Source organism: Cyprinus carpio, chromosome A24, assembly GCF_018340385.1.
Source record: "Cyprinus carpio isolate SPL01 chromosome A24, ASM1834038v1, whole genome shotgun sequence".
NCBI classification, from domain to species: Eukaryota; Metazoa; Chordata; class Actinopteri; order Cypriniformes; family Cyprinidae; genus Cyprinus; species Cyprinus carpio.
In genome coordinates, this window is record NC_056595.1 from 892,294 (window position 1) to 915,765 (window position 23,472).

General features: G+C 37.7%; 1 protein-coding gene across 1 annotated transcript in view; it reads right to left on the minus strand.

Annotated features, from left to right (window-relative positions):
* LOC109049490 (cadherin-7-like) overlaps window positions 1-23,472 on the minus strand; it is a 217,008-nt gene that overhangs the window by 148,913 nt on the left and 44,623 nt on the right. Inside the window, exons 3-4 of the mRNA XM_042713995.1 lie at window positions 12,115-12,409; window positions 1,626-1,745 (exon numbers count right to left, since the gene is read on the minus strand). Of these exons, the coding sequence (XP_042569929.1) occupies window positions 1,626-1,745; window positions 12,115-12,409 (415 nt within the window). The remainder of the gene's footprint in view (window positions 1-1,625; window positions 1,746-12,114; window positions 12,410-23,472) is intronic.

Consider the following 23,472-nt stretch of genomic DNA (forward strand, 5'->3'; position numbering starts at 1 on the left):
CCTTAATTTTCACTGATCTTATACACGTCATCTCTGCAGTCCAATTGATGGAAATACAGAATTACACTTCTGTTAAGCTTGAGATATGGACCTTTAAAAAAAAATGGCAGTAATGTAACACAATGAGTGAAGAAATCCACCCATGAAATCGTCTTTCTTGGTTTGATTTCTAAAATATATATATATATATATGCTCTTTTTGTCACTGTGTGTTCCACTCTATAATTCATCTTTGAATGCAAGAACAAGTCTTGGCACATCCTGTCAAAAAGGGTGCCAACCCCTGACATATACAGTGGGTATAGAAAAGAATCACCCACCTTTAAAATTATCACATTTTGTTGCTTTGCAGCCTGAAATTAAGATGGACACAGTTTTTGTTCTATTCAGCTGTGTTTACTCAGTGCAACTTATAACACCCAAGCGAAAGATGTAAAACAAACATATACACATATGAAATAAAATAAATAATAAATAAAAACTGGGAAAAGGATCACCCCCTCCTAAAAATGATTTGTAAACTAAATCAGGTGTAACTACTCACCTTCTTAATGGCACACAAAGCCATTTGACTTTGAACTGTGATCAGCTGCTCGTTATGATCAGCTCAGCATGAAAAGAGCTTTCCTGGAGCATTTCAGCCCTTGCTAGAGCAACTGAAGCAAACAATCAACTATGAGTGGCAAGGCACTGTTAAAAGATCTCTGGGATGAAGTTGTGGACAGGCACAAGTCAGGAGATGGAGACAAAAACTTTTCAAAGGCTTTATCATTGCCTAGAAGAACAGTGAAGTCTATTAAGAAGTGTATTTGGTACAACACAGACCCTCCCTGAATCAGGACGTCGCTCCAAAATGAATGAAAGAGCAGGAGCAAACTGATCAGAGAGGTGACCAAGATCTACAGCAACTCTGAAGCATCTGCAGGAGTTTATGACAAAAAGTGATCACTGTGTACGTGAGACAACAATATCATAGATTCTCCACAAATATGGCTTTAAGGGGAGGGTTGCAAGAAAAAAGACGCTCCTCAAGAAAGGCCACATGCAGTCAGACTGAACTTTGAACTGAAGACTGCAGTCCACAAACACTCCCCATCAGATTGAACTTGAGCAGTTCTGCAGAGAAGAGCGGGCAAATACTGCAATGTTAGCAGAGACAAATCCCAACAGAATAAAGGCTGTAATTAAAGCAAAAGGGGATTCAAAAAAATAATGACACAGGGGAGTGATTCACTGACACAGTGAACTCTATGATTGTTTTAATTTTTTTTCCTGACATGTTGGTGTTTTATCTTTCACTTGGATGTTGTAAGTTGCACTGATTTAATACAGCTGGATAAAACTAAAACCATGTCCATTTTCCATTTCAGGCTGCAAAAAAAAAAAAAGCAATTATTTTAAAGAGGGCTGATTCTTTACTATACCCACTGTAATACAGCACAAGTCATATGGGTTACCTGTAAGGTTCATTTTCCTGAGCATATGTCCCCATTCACTTTCACTGAATGAAATCGAAAACACAGTCCAAACTTTTAAAAATGTTTAAATGTTAACTACCCAGATACAATATAAGTTTTTCAATTAGGTTAATATATTTAAATTAATATATTTAAATATAAGGTTACCTGTCTTGGGCTCCACAGAGAAGTAAGGCTGTCCATGTATGATGCTGTAGACAACTCTGGCGCTATTGCCATAGGTGGGGTCATCTGCATCTGTCGCTGTCACCTGAACCACCATGGTGCCTGTGCATCCAGAAAATAAGCAAAACAAAAAGCTAGTGAGTTTTAACTCCAATATGACCCATTCATTTCAGGTCTTGGATTCTCTACTAACAAGCTCATGAGCTGAATCAAGTGTGTTTAATTAGGAAGAATTTAAAAATGTGTAGTGTAGATCAGTGATTCTCAATTCCAGTCCTGGGAGACCCCTGCTCTGCACATTTTGCATGTCTCACTTACTTAACACACCTGATTGAGATCATCAGCTCGTTAGGAGAGAGATCCATGAACTGAACTAATGAGCTGATGATCTCAATCAAATGTGTTAAGTAAGTGAGACATGCAAAATGTGCAGAGCAGGGGTCCCCCAGGACTGGAATTGAGAACCACTGGTGTAGATGTTGTAGATGCGCGTGTGACAAATGCTACTATGCTGTGTGATGTGGATGCAGTGAGAAGCTCCACCTATGCTTAACTTTCTCTTGAGGGATAAGAGTTGAGTGCCTACTCCCTGTAGTTCACATCCCGCTCCTACCAGAGTGGCAAGGCATGATCGATCACGAGGTTTGTAGGCAGAGCATAGGAGGAGTCTGATAGGAACATTCCCTTTTGGAACTCCTCCTGTTACCTCTAATTCTTTCATACAGCTTTCTAAAAGAAGGAAAGAAACTGAATAATGTGGAATATCTAATGCTGAGGTATTAGATGCAGAGATAGTTGAGGCCTATATTACTGATAAATTAACCCGCTATATGAAAGCAAAAGAAACCTACTCATGTGAGCTGATGGATCCGGATGTTCTTTCTTTGACATCCTCCAAATCCAGCAGATAGTGCTCTACTGGCATCAAGCCAGGAGCAGCAGGATGTGACTGAGGAGGGTGAAAAAGCAATGGAGTCTTGCCAGCCTGCCTGTCCCACGTATGAGGAATGATTTCTGTCTGGACATAACTGTCCTGTTACCATGAGCCTTCAATTTCTTCCTGATCTGCATGCTTAGGTGGAGAGATCATGAAAGAAACCATATTTGGCCCACATTCATTTGTTTCAGCATGCAAATGACACAAATAAGCAACAAATGTGTGAGCACGGACATGAGTTGATGCCCCCTATCGAAGAGATGTTTGCTTGCTATCTCTCAACGGGGATATGTAGGATATCCCTGCAAACAAGCCTGCACTGGCCCTTTGAGCGCAAGGCCTCTGAGATTTTACTCATTGGCAAAACATTGGCCCCTTAGTGCTGGTCCTGCACGGGCAGCCCTCAGTTAGCCCACACTATTAATCTACAACAGGGGTACCCAACTCTGGTCCTGATCAAACACACCTAAACCCACCAACTAATTAGGATCTAAAGGAGCACTTGATAGTTACAGACAGGTTTGTTTAATCAAGGTAGAAACTGAACTCGTAGGAAGGTAGATCTCCAGGAACAGGATGCACCCCGATCTATAACAATACATCTGTTTCACTTTAAATACTTTTCAGCTACTGTAACTTAAGTCTTTGGGAAAATCAGTTATTATAAATCTGAAATGGATGCAGTTACCACATAACTAATGTCTAAAACAAAAAATCCAACCACTTAGGATGAAAACAAGCCACAGCTCTCAAACTCCAGACTCTTCCTAACCAGGAACAATCAAAAAATAGTCTAGACTATTGTCTCATGTCGAAAAGAATGTTAAATCTATATTCACACTGGATCATGATGTGGTAACCTCACCAATAAAGAGTCCTTCTAAAATGGATACAAATACACCGTCTTAAACACTTAGCATAAATCCAAACATAGGCCATACATACATGTACCATCTCTGCAAAAAACATCAGCAATGTTATTCTCTGTTATTATTATTTGCTTTATATATGATACCTTTACGTGATATTCTTGCGAAACATGGGATATTGTTTCGTTGTTACGCTGACAACACAAAAATACATGCCAATTAAAAATGGAAATGCAAAGGCTTTAGAAACCCTGACATCCTGTCTTCAAGATCTCACAAAGTGGATGTCCTCAAATTTTCTCCATCTTAATAATTCTAAGACAGAAATCATCCTATTTGGGTCAGCATCTGCTGTGGCAGTCCTTAAAATGGAACTAAAAAAGTTGGAACCAAACATGAGATTGTGTGTCAAAAATCTGGGCATCCAAATTGACAATGAGCTTAAAATGCATAAACAAATTAGTTCTGTGTTTCAGTCTTACTTCTTTTATATATGTCAAATTGCAAAAGTTAAGTCGTTTTTAACTTTTTCAGATACTCAGAAAATCATTAATGCGCTGATATTTTCCCGACTTAGCTATTGCAACTCGCTTTATTGGGTATTAATAAGTCATTTCTAGATCGGCTGCAACTAGTCCAGAATACTGCTGCTAGACTCCTGACCCGAGGATATGACCACGAAGATATGAACATATAAGACCCATCCTTGTTTTCTTGAATTGGCTACCTGTAAAATACAGAATTGAGTTCAAAATCCTGGTCATTGTATTTTAGTCTGTTAATAACCGCACTCCACCTTATCTCGCAGATCTCCCTCGTAAAACATGTTAACTCTAGATCACTTAGATCAAGTGATCTGGCACTCTTAACAATGCCCAGAACTAGATCTAGGCTCAAGGGTGATCATGTGTTTGCGGTGAGTGGTCCAAATCGGTGAAATAAGCTGCCACTAGCTATCAGAACGGCACAGACTCTGGCTGTATTTAGATCCAAATTAAAAATTAATTTACTCTCTATGGGTGTTGCTTTAGGACTGTATTATTTTATAACACTATTCTCTACATTTTGATGTGTTATTTTCTTTGTTTACCTTGTAAAGCACTTTTGGCAACTTAGTTGTATTTATATAGTGCTATATAAAGAAAGAAAGAAAGAATGTGCACATTTAGACTCCACGTCTCATTTAGCCTTTAGACTGGGCTTGAAATGACACATTTCCCAACCAGGACACAGCACAATGTGCTCAGCAGGTGAGCCTTGCTGGCTACTGCTGCTTGCTATTGCTAACTCTCTCTACCACATGGCTTTACTTAAAGAAACCTAAAACACTCTAGCATCCCTAGTAGTAACGAAGAAAACTGCCCACAAAACTCCTATTAATAGGCTCATGTCTGGCTAGGGTGGCCATATGCGCTGTTCATATGGGACATGTCCCGGCCATGATTTTAATATTGCCTAAATATCCAGGTTTTGGCTGTTTGCACTGTGCAGGTTGATCATTGTGTGACATTCATGAGAGCTATAGAGAGCAGAGCAGACAGCTCCGTCCTTATGCTTTTGAATCCCTCTCGCACCAACTTTGGTGTCTTTTTGGATTGGTGCGCAGCGACGCTTCAAGACAAACAAACAAACAAACATGTGCACATATTTGCATCGCTTTGATTGTTCCCTGTAGATCTGCTAAGAAATCTCTATCAGGGTCATGGTCTCTCCCCTGAGGTCAAGAGTCAAGTGGCATTTATTTGTCATTTACATAGTTAACACTGGGGAAAACTGGGCATTGAAATGCTTGTGACGAGGCTCAGACATAGAGTGACAATAACAGGACATAAAAGACATAGACGTACGTGGATAGCACTGAGATTTTTGAGTGACTTCAGTGCCCATAGGCAGACAAGACATGAACAGAGCATTATATACAAATAAGTGGCAGTAACAGATACAATAAAGATAGACAGTGTTAAGAGTTATAAGTATTCATAAGTAGTCCTGAGGTACTAATATGATTATTGGGGTAAAGCGGTGTCTTAAATGTCATTGTAGAGTGTCGCAGAGCTACATGAAGCAAAAACATGAAGGTGGTGGCCGCACTGCACCATCTCGCTCTCTAGGCCACTAAAACGGACAGCTGCCACAGTTGTTTGATCAATGGCGGAAATGGTGTCCGTGGACACCAGTATTGCATAAAAATGTGCAATATTCTTATATTTATTTGTTACCCCTCCATCCAAGTAAATCTCTGCATCTTACTCTATTCTATTCCATTATCATCTATAGCACAACTGTTCATACAATTTATTTATTTGCATTTTTTCTTTTTTTGTGTTGTTGTCTCTGTGTCCTGGAAGCTTATGTCACTAAAACAAATTCCTTGTTATGCGTAAGCATACTTGGCAATAAAGCTCTTTCTGATTCTGATTTCTGATTCTGATTCTCTGATGCTGACAGACATCTGTGGCTGAACCTGGCTGAAATTTAGGGAAAAAAAAAGTTTCCTCAATGTTTTGGTTTCTCCATCTGGGCTTCTTAGTACTTTTGAGATGGTGGTTGGGAAGTTTTAGGGAGGCAGATGTGACAGCAAGGAAGTTTAAACTGTCTTCCCCACTGGGGTCCCCTTAGTGTAAAGCTCCCAGACAGTAATAAAATTGAAGCTGCCTCCCTCGTATCCTTTAAATAGTTTTTGCCTTATTAGCATCCCATCCCATTGATAAGCACCTTCGGGAGTGCTGGTCTCTGGAGATTCTACCTATAGTCATCAGGGCACAAGCACCTTTCTACCGAGGTAGGACGAATGTCTAGTATAGAAAGCTAGCATTACCAGACCTTTGAGCTCTGCCTTTGGGACAGGCACTGAATCGCCTGGGCCGGTAAGGAAGGGAGGATAAAAGCAGGGAGTTTCCTTGCACAGGGCATGAAACTTGAGTAGTGGTCATAGAGAATACTGTTACTGACAGTTTCGCCTGTGCAGATTTAATTTGGGGACTCAAGCAGCTAATTTCATTGAGTTGCTATTTGGGTGTTTTTCAAAGCCAATCTGGCAGTCAATCTCCTCAGCATGGCATATTTGTTTCCCATAGTACTAGTAAGATGTAGAGCAAGTTCCCATTCGAAAGGGAATGTCTCAGTTACAAATGTAACCCTGGTTCCTTGAGAAGGGAACCGTGTCTTGTTGCCTTGCCTCAAGCCTGCCTGTTAACATCTCCTTCAGATGAAGAAGTAAATGACATGTACTACTGTCATGAATCAGTAGTACATGATCTCACACATTCACACACTGCTGAATCCGCTGATTGCACACAGCTGTACCCACCACACACTCACTATATAAACACTCACACAGACACCTTACGGCTGCCGAATATTGTTCAGCACTTCCAAGCGATGGCTGCAATTCCAGACCTTTCCGTGTTTGTTTTCTCAGTCTTGTTTAAGTTCCTGGTTTTCTTAGTCTAATTTAAGTTTATAGTTTTCATAGTTTAGTCCTTTTCTTGCTTTGCCCTGTTACTCGTGTTTTGACCCTTTGCTCTGGATTCTGAATTACCCCTCTTGCTTAGCCCTCTAGATATTGTTTGCTGATCTGAGACCCTTGCTTCCCCTGGGATTATGCTTGTGTCTTGCCCATACCATACCTGTTTGACCCATGCCTGTTACGACAACGTCTCCGTTTAATAAAAGCTTGCACATGGACCTGCATGTCTCATGACTCGTCAGCCCCGTTACAACTACAGGCATCCTTTTATACTGACGCTCGCACTGGTAGTGACATCACAGACTATTGTTGACCAATGAAATTGTTGCATTTAAAAACATGCTTCAGACACTGCTCATGCTGATGGCGTTCCCCATAGCATTTTGTCAGATGCAGTGTCTTGTTCCCCTTCTCAGGGAACCAGGGTTACATTTGTAACGGAGACGTTCACTTGCTTAGATTGTATATTACAAAATGAATTAACCATGAAAAGAAAAACACAAAATGTAAAGCTTTAACCATGTAGAAAGAAAAGCGACAGAATTTGTCTAAACAGAGACTTGTGTAATATAATGGTGTTCTAACAGGTAGTTTGGGCTGTTCTGTTTCCAAACAAAACATGCTAAAACTTGAAGTGTTTGGTGAACATGAGCTGATGCAGTCTGCTTCAATAGGCTGTATTTGAGAGCCAAAGCTGTCACAAAATGAGAGTAATATTCAGTCTGTTTGGCCCTCATGGGTCAAAGTCAATGACATTCACATGGGGGAAACAGTATGAAAACGTCTTAGAGAATAGATGAAGTATCGTTCCATATTGATTTGGGCTTAATGTAACATATTACACTGTCTGAACTGGGAACTTAAAGTCATAAAACTGCTGCAGAGAGGACTACTGATGCTTTTAACCTGATTACTACATAAAAGCTTGTTTTTATGCATTGCTTTAAGATGCTGTATATATCTATATATCTATCTTTCTATCTTTATATATCACACACAACAATCTTGTATTTAACCATCAGTAATGACATGCAACAATTTGAAGTGTTATTTGATTCTGTCTAGCGTGCTATACATTCACCTAGAATGGCTTTGTGTTGGTAGAGTCAAAGCCTCTGCAGCTGTATGTCTAACCACTTTCTCTCTCTGTCATCTCTCATTTGTCCATCATCATTCCAGTGAATGAGCACATTCTCAGTTTTCCATTCATTTTCTGTGTACGAGAAATGTATCTCTGGGGTTTGTAATCAATTCTGTGCTCCAGGCAGCTGACTGTCATCTGACAGTAATGAAAATAAATAATACCTCGACTAATTTCAGGAGATGACACTTTTTCATATTCCTCAGCCAAACAAGAGCTAAAATTCTTGTTTGCTTAGGATCACTAGTTTGGTTTCTGTTAGCTGTATACTAGAAGCAATACAAAGGCAATATCGCTAGTGTGTGATATATTGTTTCTTGTGAATATGCTTCTTTAGATTTGGCCTCTGTGCTGCCTGTGCAGAGTAAAAACAGTCTACAGAAATTATACTTTTTAATGCAAATAAATAATTAATTACTGATAAGGACTAAATCAATGATGTGATAAGTTACAGTTAAAAAATAGCATTCCCCAAATAATGGGGGGGGGGATGCATACAGAATGTCATAGCTACATGTGGGATTTAAGTTAACACTGGAGTTAAAAAAAAAAAACAAAAAAAAAGGAGAAGAAAATTTTGCCTTTCCATAATGCAGAGCATATTCAGTGTGTCACTCATTTCCTGGGGTGATTGCATTGGCCTATTGTTACACCTGCTGCCCTGATCTCTAGATATGCATAGCTTACTTCTCCAAAACAACAGACGTGAAATTATGTAAAACTTACAAAATCAACACTAGAAGTGTCAGAAAGCTTGAGCTGAACCGCATTGCAAAGTTCTTTCATAAATCTTTAATCATGATATCATCACTTAATATCTGGATGGATCTTTGGTTCCTTCCAATCTCTGAACTTAGATGAACTTGTCTAGATGACTGAAATGTAACATCATCTGCAGGCAGGGATGTACTGAAATTTCGGCCACCGAAAATGACCTGCCAAAAATATACACTGCGCCACACTGCCCAGCAGTGTTCAGCGCGCAGGTTTCACTCTCCCTCTGGCTGTTGTCACAGCGCAGTGCGCCGCTCCGCTCAATATTCCACTGTATGAATGTGTGTTCCCCTCATGTACTGCTCATGCTTACCGGAAATGAAAAGTCCGCTCAGATAACTGAAGTTTACTTGTTCCTGTTTGCAGTAGCGCTACTGTGCTGTAACATGGCAAAGCTGTTAAAATGATGCTCCCCTCTTGTTCACTGATCTGCTCCCCGCTATGCTCTGCTCACATGCTTTGATAATAATATCTTTAATAATAGCTTTGTAGGACTTTACATTATTTGGATAATTGGTCAAAAAATAAAATAAATGAATAAATAACAATCATTTAATCTGATTCTGTTGCATAGATCTGAATAAAAATTATATGCTAATATTAATATATTTTCTGACCAAGAGTGTGGTTATTTTTTTTTTTGCCTTCTATTTTTTTTTTTTAATTCAGTATCATTAAAGTTGAGTTAAATTAAAAACTCTTACAAAATTACTTTATATTGTTTAATAAAATAATACATAATTATTAAAAAGCATTTTTGATTTCGGTTTTTGGTCAAGTACATCCAGAATTTTTGGTTTTGGTCCAAGTTTTTCATTTTGCTGCATCCCCATCTGCAGGTATTTTTACCTGGAACATACTGAATGTTTAGGATCATATGTGATCTCACACAGCTTAGGGGAGCAACTGCTATCCTTCAACTTTTCATGAAGAAAAAACTCTTTTTTAATGAAGGTCTCGATGTGTGCAGGTGAGTCTAATTACTTCATTATATTCATGATTTCCACTTAACTGAACCATTTATCAGTGTGATAGGGATATGAATGTTTTGAACACAACTGCGAAAGAGCTACCAGCAAATCTATCTCTGTCTCTACAGTATGTCCGTTTATAAAACCTCAATGCAAGACGGCAGTGCGGCAGTGGCTCAGTGGTTCATGTAGGTTGTCTACCAACCGGAAGGTTGGTGGTTCAATCCCCGGCTCCACCTGACCAAGTGTTGAGACCTCCGTGAAGTTGTCACGGTTTGGAGAGTTTGGAGAGATTTGGACGCCATGGGGTGGAGAGTGACGTCACTGCCTAGAATTGTTTTTGTTATTTCTAAGAAGGAGAAATATATTTGACGTTCATTTCAACAGCACAAACCGGCACAAATCGAGCACAAACGAATGACACCAGTTTTGTGCGATTTAGACGAACTGGGGTGGAGAGTGACGTCACGGCCTCCGAAAATATTTTGGTTATATCTATGAAAGGAAAATAGATACAGTGTTTGTTTTAACGGCACAAACGGGCACAAATCGAGCACAAACGAACTGCGCTGGTTTGGAGCGATTTGGGCAACATGGGGTGGAGAGTGACGTCACACGGTCAAAAAAAGAATGTTTAATATCTCAAACACCAAACCAGCACAAACGTTGATTTTTGCGGCACAAATCAGCACAAACGTAGCACAAATGAATGGCATAGTTTTGGTGATTATTCCTTTTTATGGGGTGCCAACTTCACGGAGGTGGTGTTGAGGTGTCCTTGAGCAAGACACCTAACCCCAGCTGCTCCTGATGAGCTGGATGGTGCCTTGCATGGCTGACACCACCCCTGTCGGTGTATGAATGAGTGTGTGAATGGGTGAATGTAAGGCAACTTGTAAAGCCCTTTGGATGGCCATGGGTCTGTTGAAAGCGCTATATAAATGCAGTCCATTTACCAAGACACTGTTGAGAGTTGTTCATCAGGTAAAACTCATGAGTTTTTCAGAGATAGTGATTTCATGTAGACTCCATCCCCTCAGATCAAACATCACACAGTTATTGCAAGAGGTTTCTGTCATCCTTTTATGCTTCAGTGCAGGATGATAGCGCATGTGCCCTCAGTATATGTCAGCATGTGACTGATCCAGACAGACTGAGCTGCTGTTCGCTGTCGCAGCTTCTGACACCTTCTCTGGCACACTGTCACTCCAATTTACACTGGAAGTTTAATCCATGAATCCCATTCTGACATGGTCCTCAGTCCAGGAGTGTAAAGCTTCAGATTCCTCTGGGAGATATGAGACATCAGCTATCTGAACCTTTGGCTTTGTGGCAGCTTCTGCCTCCATGTTTATTTTTAGTGACATTGTTCTCTGTTGCCATGTTCTTGTGTTTATGAGAGCTCGTGGTTATTTTCACTGGCAGTCTGCTGTTGGACAGACTGATAACAGATATGACCCTGACATTCAGTGGCTTCCAATGCATCTTGGGAGTGAAAGCATATAATTCTGTGCTTTGATATATTGAGAAAACAGTCAAAAGCTTCAATCATCTTTTTAATTCACACAATCTTGTAATGATCTTATTTTGTGAGTTTGCAGGTGTTTTGTTTGCCAGGTTGGTAAGATTAAGTAAACCACTGAGCAGAAAATGTATCCATGTAAAAAAAAAAAAAAAAAAAAAAAACCTCTGGGGAATTAAAGCTCTTGAAATCTGCCAACTGCAGCCATGAGCTTGTCCAGGCTTTTTACCAGTGAAAGATAATACAAATGCAAAATTCGCAAATGATAGTATCCATAGGGGGTAAACAGCAAATTTTACTCAGAAATTAACACTTTACAGATTTTACATTGTTCAACTTTCTACCCATCTGTGAATCCTGAAAAATAAAATACATTGCGGTTTCCGCAAAGATATTGTGCAGTACAACTGTTTTCAACATTCATAATAATCAGAAATGTTTCTTGAGCAGCAAATCATCATATTAGAATGATTTCTGAAGATCATGTGACACTGAAGACTGGAGGAATGATGCTGAAAATTACATGCAATCAATTACAGTTTAACAGATATTCACATAGAAAACTGCTGTTTTAAATTGTAATAATATTTCACAATGTTACTGTTTTTAGCAATTTTTATAAAAATAAATGCAGCCTTAGTGAGCAGAAGAGACTTCTTTCAAAACATTAATAACAAACTTTTGAAAGGTAATGCTTAGTTATTTTTCAGATGTATTTTAGAAGTGGCTTTCTGAGAAAGTAACCACATGCTTTTGAAAATGAGCAAAGATTAATTAAACAAACATACCAAGAGGAGACATTTCAGGCACCCCTGCGGTGTACGGCCCGTCCAGAAACTTGGGCTCATTGTCATTGATGTCCTGGACCTTCACAATAAATTCAGACTCGTCCTCCACCGGAGCATTGGTTTTGCTGTCGACCGCTTGAGCATGCAGAGTGTAATAACCCTGTTCCTCTCGGTCCAGGCGTTTGGTGGCATGGATGTCCCCTGTTTTCTCATCGATAGTGAAAATAGAGGATGCCCCACTTCCAGTCAACACGTACCTGACATTTCCATCACCCTTATCCACATCTGAATGCAGCTGTGAAAGGCATACAGCACATAAAGAATTACAAACAACCAAAACTCACACTTCAGCAGTTGTATGCTCTGAAATTTTACAGTACAGCAAATTACAGTAAAGTACTTTAAAACACATTTCAGCATTTAAAACTTCATTATAAGTCCAAAACAGCTTACAAACTACAAACCCAATTCCAAAAATGTTGGGACACTGTACAAATGTGAGTAAAAAAGGAATGGAATAATTAACAAATCTCATAAACGAATATTTTATTCACAATAGAATATAGCACAGCTAACAGGGAACGTTCCCATAACTTTCACTAACGTTATTTTTATTTGACTGATGTTCTCATAACAACGTTCTTGTAATGTCTTTATGATGTTATTTTTAATTGACTGATGTTCTCATAATGTTGAGCGAAAACGTTCCCATAACAACGTTCTCGTAACGTCTTTATGATGTTATTTTTAATTCACTGATGTTCTCATAATGTTGAGCGAAAACGTTCCCATAACAACGTTCTCGTAACGTCTTTATGATGTTATTTTTAATTCACTGATGTTCTCATAATGTTGAGCGAAAACGTTCCCATAACAACGTTCTCGTAACGTCTTTATGATGTTATTTTTACTTGACTGATGTTCCCATAACAACGTTCTTGTAACGTCTTTATGATGTTATTTTTAATTCACTGATGTTCTCATAATGTTGAGCGAAAACGTTCTCATAACAACGTTCTTGTAACGTCTTTATGATGTTATTTTTAATTCACTGATGTTCTCATAATGTTGAGCGAAAACGTTCCCATAACAACGTTCTCGTAACGTCTTTATGATGTTATTTTTAATTCACTGATGTTCTCATAATGTTGAGCGAAAACATTCCCATAACAACGTTCTTGTAACGTCTTTATGATGTTATTTTTAATTCACTGATGTTCTCATAATGTTGAGCGAAAACGTTCTCATAACAACGTTCTTGTAACGTCTTTATGATGTTATTTTTAATTCACTGATGTTCTCATAATGTTGAGCGAAAACGTTCCCATAACAACGTTCTCGTAACGTCTTTATGATGTTATTTTTAATTCACTGATGTTCTCATAATGTTGAGCGAAAACGTTCCCATAACAACGTTCTCGTAACGTCTTTATGATGTTATTTTTAATTCACTGATGTTCTCATAATGTTGAGCGAAAACATTCCCATAACAACGTTCTTGTAACGTCTTTATGATGTTATTTTTAATTCACTGATGTTCTCATAATGTTGAGCGAAAACGTTCTCATAACAACGTTCTTGTAACGTCTTTATGATGTTATTTTTAATTCACTGATGTTCTCATAATGTTGAGCGAAAACGTTCCCATAACAACGTTCTCGTAACGTCTTTATGATGTTATTTTTAATTCACTGATGTTCTCATAATGTTGAGCGAAAACGTTCTCATAACAACGTTCTTGTAACGTCTTTATGATGTTATTTTTAATTCACTGATGTTCTCATAATGTTGAGCGAAAACGTTCCCATAACAACGTTCTCGTAACGTCTTTATGATGTTATTTTTAATTGACTGATGTTCTCATAATGTTGAGCGAAAACGTTCCCATAACAACGTTCTCGTAACGTCTTTATGATGTTATTTTTAATTCACTGATGTTCTCATAATGTTGAGCGAAAACGTTCCCATAACAATGTTCTCGTAACGTCTTTATGATGTTATTTTTACTTGACTGATGTTCCCATAACAACGTTCTTGTAACGTCTTCATGATGTTATTTTTAATTGACTGATGTTCTCATAATGTTGAGCGAAAACGTTCTCATAACAACGTTCTTGTAACGTCTTTATGATGTTATTTTTACTTGACTGATGTTCTCATAATGTTGAGCGAAAACGTTCTCATAACAACGTTCTTGTAACGTCTTTATGATGTTATTTTTATTTTTCTGATGTTCTCATAATGTTGAGCGAAAACGTTCCCATAACAATGTTCTTGTAACGTCTTCATGATGTTATTTTTAATTGACTGATGTTCTCATAATGTTGAGCGAAAACGTTCTCATAACAACGTTCTTGTAACGTCTTTATGATGTTATTTTTACTTGACTGATGTTCTCATAATGTTGAGCGAAAACGTTCTCATAACAACGTTCTTGTAACGTCTTTTTGATGTTATTTTTAATTCACTGATGTTCTCATAATGTTGAGCGAAAACGTTCCCATAACAATGTTCTTGTAACGTCTTTATGATGTTATTTTTAATTCACTGATGTTCTCATAATGTTGAGCGAAAACGTTCCCATAACAACGTTCTCGTAACGTCTTTATGATGTTATTTTTACTTGACTGATGTTCCCATAACAACGTTCTTTTAACGTCTTCATGATGTTATTTTTAATTGACTGATGTTCTCATAATGTTGAGCGAAAACGTTCTCATAACAACATTCTTGTAACGTATGTATGGTGTTATTTTTACTTGACTGTTGTTCTCATAACAACGTTCTTGTAACGTGTTTATGGTGTTATTTCATAATGTTGAACAAATGCATTCTTAAAACACCATTATTGGAATACCTTCATTTTAGAAGTGATGGGAACAGAAATTACGAGTGTGACCAGTCCCAGTCCCAGACAGCATGTAGTAATCGGCCCGAGCTCAGCTGGCCCTCGGCTCAGACTCGGCATCGGCGAGTGTTATCTGGGCCGAGTGTGGCCCGCAGCTCGCGCATGTGTTTGTGATGCAGCTGTAAAGCACTGACCCGATTCCTGTTCACCTAAACCGACCCGAGTCTGGCTGTATAGACTTCGGGCAGCTTCTGGCAATGACTCGGCTCGGTTCAGTCATAAATGGTTACATTAATATAGCAATAAATAACATAAAACTATTTTAAATTTGGCTTAAGATCTTTACAGTATCTTATAATGTTAATTATATGTCTAATGTCGTGAATTTGTCAAAAACAAATTATCTGCGATAAAATATAGGTAAAAAAATATAGATAAAGTACAGGACAGAACATTTTCTAATATTCATTACAATAGCACATCTATATTTATGTAATGCAGCAGGTCATTCTTTTATACGTTTGCTTATGTATTTTGAACGCGCTTCATTGCGCTCTCACGTTTATCACCTTCACTCTCGCAGCGTGGGCGGAGTCTCGTACCTGTGCTCGCGAGTGCTGTCCGCCATGTTTGGGCAGTTTGGATGCAAACAAAACAATGAATTATTTACCAAGAGATATGGATGTATGAACTCATTTCGATAAAACACTTCTGGTAAGCATCGTTTAGCATTTCTTTTTAGTATTTTACTAGCGCAGGCACTCATAAGCTCATAAATGAACTCGCAAACCTTGACCTCACGTGTGAGACTGCAGCGAACGTGGCTTTGTGCGAAAACTAAGTAAAAAAATAAATAAAATAAACTATATATTTTTCATTTTTGATCGAATTGTTGTGTGGGTCTACTCTAGAGTTTTTACTCTGCAGAAAACTGACAAGCAACCCAACCCACCAACAGACGAGGAAGATGAGGATGATAATCATAGTGGTCCAGCATAAACAAAGAGAAAGGTTTGCTTGTATTTTTGCTTCCACATTCTTATTTTTGTAAATGCAGTTGCAATAAGAAAACATAATTTTTTCCCCCCATATTTCTTAAAGTATATAAGAGTGAAGATTTGTTTAAGTGGGTCGTTGTTTTCAAATAACCTCAACTAAATTCATTAGCTAGTTTCAGCTATTTTTATGAGAATGTACTGTAGTCATATATGCATCAGTTTGTCTGAGATCATCTGCAGTATCTCTGTCCTGCTTTTACAGATGCTAAATATAAGCAGACTATACAGATGCTCATCTCTGCATCACATTTCATCACTTTACTTTAATTGCTTCTTCACTCAGGATGTAAAGACATACAGGAGTAACTGATTATTTCTCTTAACATGCTACACATTTCTTTTAATATTTCTATGTTTTGTAGTAACCAATAGAAGATGAAGGAATGACAGAATGACTAGAAGCTGAAGGAATGGCAGACATTACTCAGACACCTGTGAACACTGAGCGGAGTCCAAGTGAAATCCTCTTTATTATACTTCTGACTGAACTAGCAAGGAGCTTTAGGGACAATGAGAAAGTAAGTTCAAGTAAAATGTTTGCATTGACCATTTCACCATGTTATTTTTTGCAGTAACTGCAGGGAATAATAACTGAAGAGACCTGATCAACAGCAAGCTTTGGATCTACTGAATGTGTATTTTTCAAGCATTTTATTGCAGGGTTCACTGTTATTTTTCTGCATAGCAATGACTGGTGAAAAGTGTTTATTAATTTACTTCGATGTATGGTTAGGGTTGTGAGTTCGAGTCTCGGGCCGGCAGGAATTGTAGGTGGGGGGAGTGAATCTACAGCGCTCTCTCCACCTTCAATACCACGACTGAGGTGCCCTTGAGCAAGGCACCGGACCCCCAACTGCTCCCCGGGCGCCGCAGCATAAATGATTCCCACTGCTCCGGGTGTGTGTTCACAGTGTGTGTGTGTGTTCACTGCTGTGTGTGTGCACTTTGGATGGGTTAAAAGCAGAGCACGAATTCCGAGTATGGGTTACCATACTTGGCTGTATGTCACGTCACTTTTAACCAGAATTCTGTCTTTTATGTTTTACCAAACCTCTGACTTTTGTTTTTCTGCAGAACTCAAAAGAAGATACTTTGAAGAATGCTGGTAATTAAACCCAACAAGTTTGTCAGTTATGGACAGTATGAAGGGGACAAAATGATTTTCATATTTTGGGTGAACTCTCTTTAACTAGCATGCTACACACTAAATATTAATCATGCTGGGCACAGCCACTTATTGTACTGTCACTGCAGGTAGTGCTGTAAATAGTCTGTCAAATAACAGGTACATTGCTACAACATAAATTTAATGTAGTTCACAATGATGCATTACGATAGACCTTTACTAATAGAAACTTGTATATTATTTGCTCTTTACAGGTGCAGAAATAAAAGCTCCCAAACGAAGATGTCACCGGATTAAGATGTGGAAAGACATGTTACACCACTGAAACCATAATTCCTGAGCAATTTGAATATGGGCAACAACCGAGGAAAAGTACCCATTGTTTTACTCAGAAATTATTCATGGTAATAGTAATAGTAAATTATTAGATAAATAAATAAAAAGTACAAAATGGTTTTAATTTTAAAACTCTGCCATTTATTAATGTGTTATTCAAAACACTAAGTTTTGGTGTATCTTTACAATAAGGTATCATTAGTTAACATTAGTAAATGTTGAAATGAACATTAAATAACAATGAGCAATACTTTTGTTACAATTTGCATTAATCTTTGATACTGTTAAAAAACAACAACTGTTCTTTGTTAGTTCATGTTAGCTCTGATACATTAAATAATGTCAACAGCCACACCTTTTGTTCTTAACAATGTATTAGTAAATGTTGGAATTAACAAGGTTAATATGTTAACTACAGTTAACTAAGGTCAGTGTTAAGTATTTGTCATGTTAGTTCATGTTGGGTAGGTAACTTATGTTACAAATGAAACCTTATTGTAAATTGTGAAGTATCACCTGTGTTTATTGTTTATATGTGTTAAATTATTTATACGTAAGTATAAATAAATGTAAGGGTAATTAAGTTAAATGTTATGTTTTTTATATTTATATATACTTTCTGTATAACTTGTTTTTTTTTTTTTTTTTTTTTTTTTTTTGCTGTAATTGCATAGTTTTGTAAATAAATTGTTCTCATGCCAAATTAATCCAGTGAGTTCTTTACTTTTAAAATGCATTTATCATAATGAGATGAGTTAGGGTTAGCGGTAAGTAAACATTTTGGCAGCGTATCAATTTTAAATGAAAGATTACTGAACAGTAAAGAAGATATTAAAAATTAATACGGGCCACGCCCAGGGCGCTGTACGCAGTGTCGGTTTTCAAGATGATAGAATGAAATGTTTCTATAATGGTCACATAAACCAAGAAAAAACGTTCCTAATACATTAAAAAAATTTCAAACATTTAACAAACATTCACTAATAACATTTTCATAACGTTTTCAAGATGATAGAATGGAATGTTTCTATAACGTTCACATAAACCGAGAAAAAACGTTCCTAATACATTAAAAAAATGCTAATTGTAAACATTTAAAGAACATTCAGTTATGAAGTTTTCATAACGTTTTCAAAATGGTAAGATGGAATGTTCCTTTAACGTTCACAGAAACCCCACAAAAAATGTTAATACATTAAAAAAAACTTGCCGTTTTCAACGTGTACAAAACATTCCGAAATAACGTTTTCATAACTTAAATGAAATGTTAGTAAACGTTCTGACAACTCACAACAAATGTTGAAAGTGAGACATTTTGAAATGTCATGCCAAATATTGGCTCGTATTGGATTTCATGAGAGCTACACATTCTAAAAAAGTTGGGACAGGTAGCAATAAGAAGCCGGAAAAGTTAAATGTACATATAAGGAACAGCTGGAGGACCAATTTGCAACTTATTAGGTCAATTTGCAACATGATTGGGTATAAAAAGAGCCTCTCAGAGTGGCAGTGTCTCCCAGAAGTCAAGATGGGCAGAGGATCACCAATTCCCCCAATGCTGCAGCGAAAAATAGTGGAGCAATATCAGAAAGGAGTTTCTCAGAGAACAATTGTGAAGAGTTTGAAGTTATCATCCTCTGCAGTGCATAATATCATCCAAAGATTCAGAGAATCTGGAACAGTCTCTGTGCGTAAGGGTCAAGGCCGGAAAACCATATTGGATGCCCGTGATCTTCGGGCCCTTAGACGGCACTGCATCACATACAGGAATGCTACTGTAATGGAAATCACAACATGGGCTCAGGAATACTTCCAGAAAACATTGTCGGTGAACACAATCCACTGTGCCATTCACCGTAGCCGGCTAAAACTCTATAGGTCAAAAAAGAAGCCATATCTAAACATGATCCAGAAGCGCAGGTGTTTTCTCTGGGCCAAGGCTCATTTAAAATGGACTGTGGCAAAGTGGAAAACTGTTCTGTTGTCAGACAAATCAAAATTTGAAGTTCTTTTTGGAAAACTGGGACACCATGTCATCCGGACTAAAGAGAAAAAGGACAACCCAAGTTGTTATCAGCCTGCATCTCTGATGGTATGGGGTTGCATGAGTGCGCATGGCATGGGCAGCTTACACATCTGTAAAGGCACCATCAATGCTGAAAGGTATATCCAAGTTCTAGAACAACATATGCTCCCATTCAGATGTCGTCTCTTTCAGGGAACACCTTGCATTTTCCAACATGACAATGCCAGACCACATACTGCATCAGTTACAACATCATGGCTGCGTAGAAGAAGGATCCCAGTACTGAAATGGCCAGCCTGCAGTCCAGATCTTTCACCATAGAAAACATTTGGTGCATCATAAAGAGGAAGATGAGACAAAGAAGACCTAAGACAGTTGAGCAACTAAAAGCCTGTATTAGACAAGAATGGGACAACATTCCTATTCCTAAACTTGAGCAACTTGTCTCCTCAGTCCCCAGACTTTTTCAGACTGTTATAAAAAGAAGAGGGGATGCCACACAGTGGTAAACATGGTCTTGTCCAAGTTTTTTTTGAGATGTGTTGATGCCATGAAATTTAAAATCAACTTATTTTTCCCTTAAAATTATACATTTTCTCAGTTTAAACATTTGATATGTCATCTATGTTGTATTCTGAATAAAATATTGAAATTTGAAACTTCCACATCATTGCATTCTGTTTTTATTCACAATTTGTACAGTGTCCCAACTTTTTTGGAATCGGGTTTGTATACTGCAAAAGGATTCGCTTCCTACAACTTTTTCTTTATGCCACAATACAGATGAATACATCAGGACTGCCTGCACAGTGCTCCACAGTGATATATACACACAGAGTGGGTGCTTTTTAACCTCTTTACCTGATTTGCTCTATCTTACAGAACGGCTGGGTTTAGGAATGGGATTAGAAAAGGCCTGATTTTAGCAAATCAGGTATAGTGGCCCTCTGCCACCATAATGCTGCAACACACGGGGTTGGGAAGGTTACTAATAAAATGTATTTCCCTACATATTACAAATTACATGCTTTAAAAAGTATTTTGTAATGTATTTTGTTAGATTACTCAACTTTAGTAACTTAATCTAAATACTTTGGAATACTTAAGGTCAGGAGCATATTAACTTTGATATCTTGTTTTTATGTTCACCACCTCTAAATAAAATGATTTGGATGAATGCATTTAAAACAATTATAATTGCATAAGTAATATTATGAGATTAAAGTTTTAAGCATAACATTTTGAACACTGAAATATGAAATGTTGGGGGGAGGGGGGGATTGTTTTGAAATGTGAAACTGATAACTGTCTTAATGAATGAGCCATGGAACCATTCTATTTGTTCAAAAGGACTGGTTCCTTAAGGAAATAAATTCAATGATTTTATGAATGTAATTGAATCATTCCCTCAGTTGATTTGTTTAAAAGATGGATTCATTCAGGAACTAAACAGCACTGTTTTGCTTGCAGACACACAACTCTTCTGCTGTGCATTTAATTCCAAGGCAGTAGTTATTTAAATAGTAAATAGTAGCATTTTCTTTGCAATAAGAGTAATAGGAATTAGATGCTATATTTATACTTCAAATAGTGGCAGTTATTTGCACTTCAGTGTTGTACATTATAAAACAGAATGCAATAAACTATATTGAGTGTAAATGATAATATATGTTAAAATTATTAATGGATGTCACTTTATTGGAAAACTTTACCTGATAAACACGTTATTATTAAATACCTGTGAGGCACTTTATTTCCAGTTTTTTAATATTTCCTTCATTTTTATTGGAAAAAATATATATTTCTCATCTGATATTTACATTTACATTTACATTTAATCATTTAGCAGACGCTTTTATCCAAAGCGACTTACAAATGAGAACAGTAGAAACAATCAGATCAACGAGAGAACAACAACGGTATACAAGTGCTATGACAAGTCTCAGTTAGACTAGTACAGGACACGTAGCCAGGGTTTTTTTTTTTTTTTTTTTTGAATATGATAGACAAGAAAAAAGAAAAAGGTAAGTACTAGTATTAGTTGAAGTGCAGGCGAAAAAGATGAGTCTTTAGATGTTTTTTGAAAATGAGTAACGACTCAGCTGTTCGAATTGAGATCGGGAGGTCATTCCACCAGCTGATATGTGAAGTCGGGTCAATTGCGTCATAAGTTCTTACCATGTGTCTTACCCCCCACACCACTGTTGCTGTTGTTAAATATGAGTCTTTTGTACTTATGTCTATTGCAACTAGACATTGGTGGGAACAATCATTCTAAATAGCTTCTGCCAACAAGGTAGGCTATTTGCACTTGCACTGTAAATCGACACTCTGTATTTGGAACTATTTTTGTTGGTGATATAGAGTAAATCAGACAATGCTGTTCTTTATTGCTAATTGAACAGACTGCACTTTTCTGTTTTCTTTTAAAGAGTCAGAGTCAGAGAATCACCAGTTGCCTCATTGGTTACAAAATTACATTAATATTAAGAGAAATAAATGACATTTAAATTTAAAGTAATCACTTTGGTAATTGAAAATACTTTTTCGGATGTAATTTGATTACCACCTATTTAAAATGTAATTATAATGAAATATTTTGTATTTTTTTTAAATACATAACAACGTTACATGTATTTTGTTTCGTTGTTAATGTCACATTTGCATCGTGTCTGCACTTGGTTATAATGACAGCATAGTTCAGTAAAAATGCTGTAAATGCTGTAAAAAACACAATGAAAAAGGAGTCTTTGATGATTCTGTGTACTGTGTACTGAAGCCTCTCCTCCATTGATATTCATTAAAAAACAGCCTCTTCTGGCCAGGGTAACACAGCATTTCACTTTTTATTTTATTTTATATATTTTTATTTTATTAGGGGTTCAAATGTGTAGCACTGAAACCCTATTGTAATTGTTAGAATGGCCAAGGATGTGGGGCCACATTTATAAAATGTGCGTACGCACATATTCGATCTTAGAGTGTGTGTACGCTACAATCCACGGCAACATTAATATTTAAAAATAACCAGACATCACTTCCTGTTTGTTGCTGCAGTGTGTTTTGAGTTTGAGCTACGTCAAGTTAATTCTTTATTGTCTAATTTTTATCTTAAAATCAATTTTATACATCATCATTTTTGTTTCTATAATTTGTGAATATATCCTCTATCGTATTCTACAAACAAAAACAATCAGAGCGCCTTGTTATCACTAGTTTTATTTTGATTTCCGGAGACCCATTAGCATCGCCCAGCATGGTTGCCTCTAATCTCGCGTACATTGCTAATACTCTATTCACAAACATTACCATTGTTTTACTCACTGTTACTTGCTTTAATAGTGGATGTATTTCTACCTTTGAGTTCAGGTGAGGACACGTTCGAGCTGGAGGACATGGAGAAGCAGATTTGCAACCTGGAGCAGAGGCAGGCCCAGCTGAGAGAGCGGAGAGCCGCACTGGAAACCTCCCAGGCTGACGCTCATAAGTCCGGGTAAGTATACAGCACGATACTAACAGTCCCACCACCTCTACTCCGTGTGTTTCTCTGCACAGGCCCGGTGGACCCAGGATGCAATCTTCCCAGATGTCCTTCACTTCGGCACCGGGACACCACGGTCCCTGGGTACACCTGCAGCGGAGGGCGCGAGCCAAGCCCCGGAGCGGTCGTGCTTCACGCCGGGGTTAACGACAACACGCTGCGGCAGACGGAGACACTGAAAAGGGACTTCAGGAGCCAGATAGAGATGGTGCACAATACAACACCCGTGGCAACGATCATCATGTCAAGACCGCTCCCCACGTATCGACAAGGACACGAAAGGTTCAGTAGACTTTTTGCTTTAAATGAATGGTTATTGTCATGTTGTAAAGAACAAAAACTGCTCTTTGTTAATAATTGGAATCTTTTCTGGGAGTGTCTTAGGCTTTTTCGCACTGATGGCCTGCACCCCAGCAGAGATGG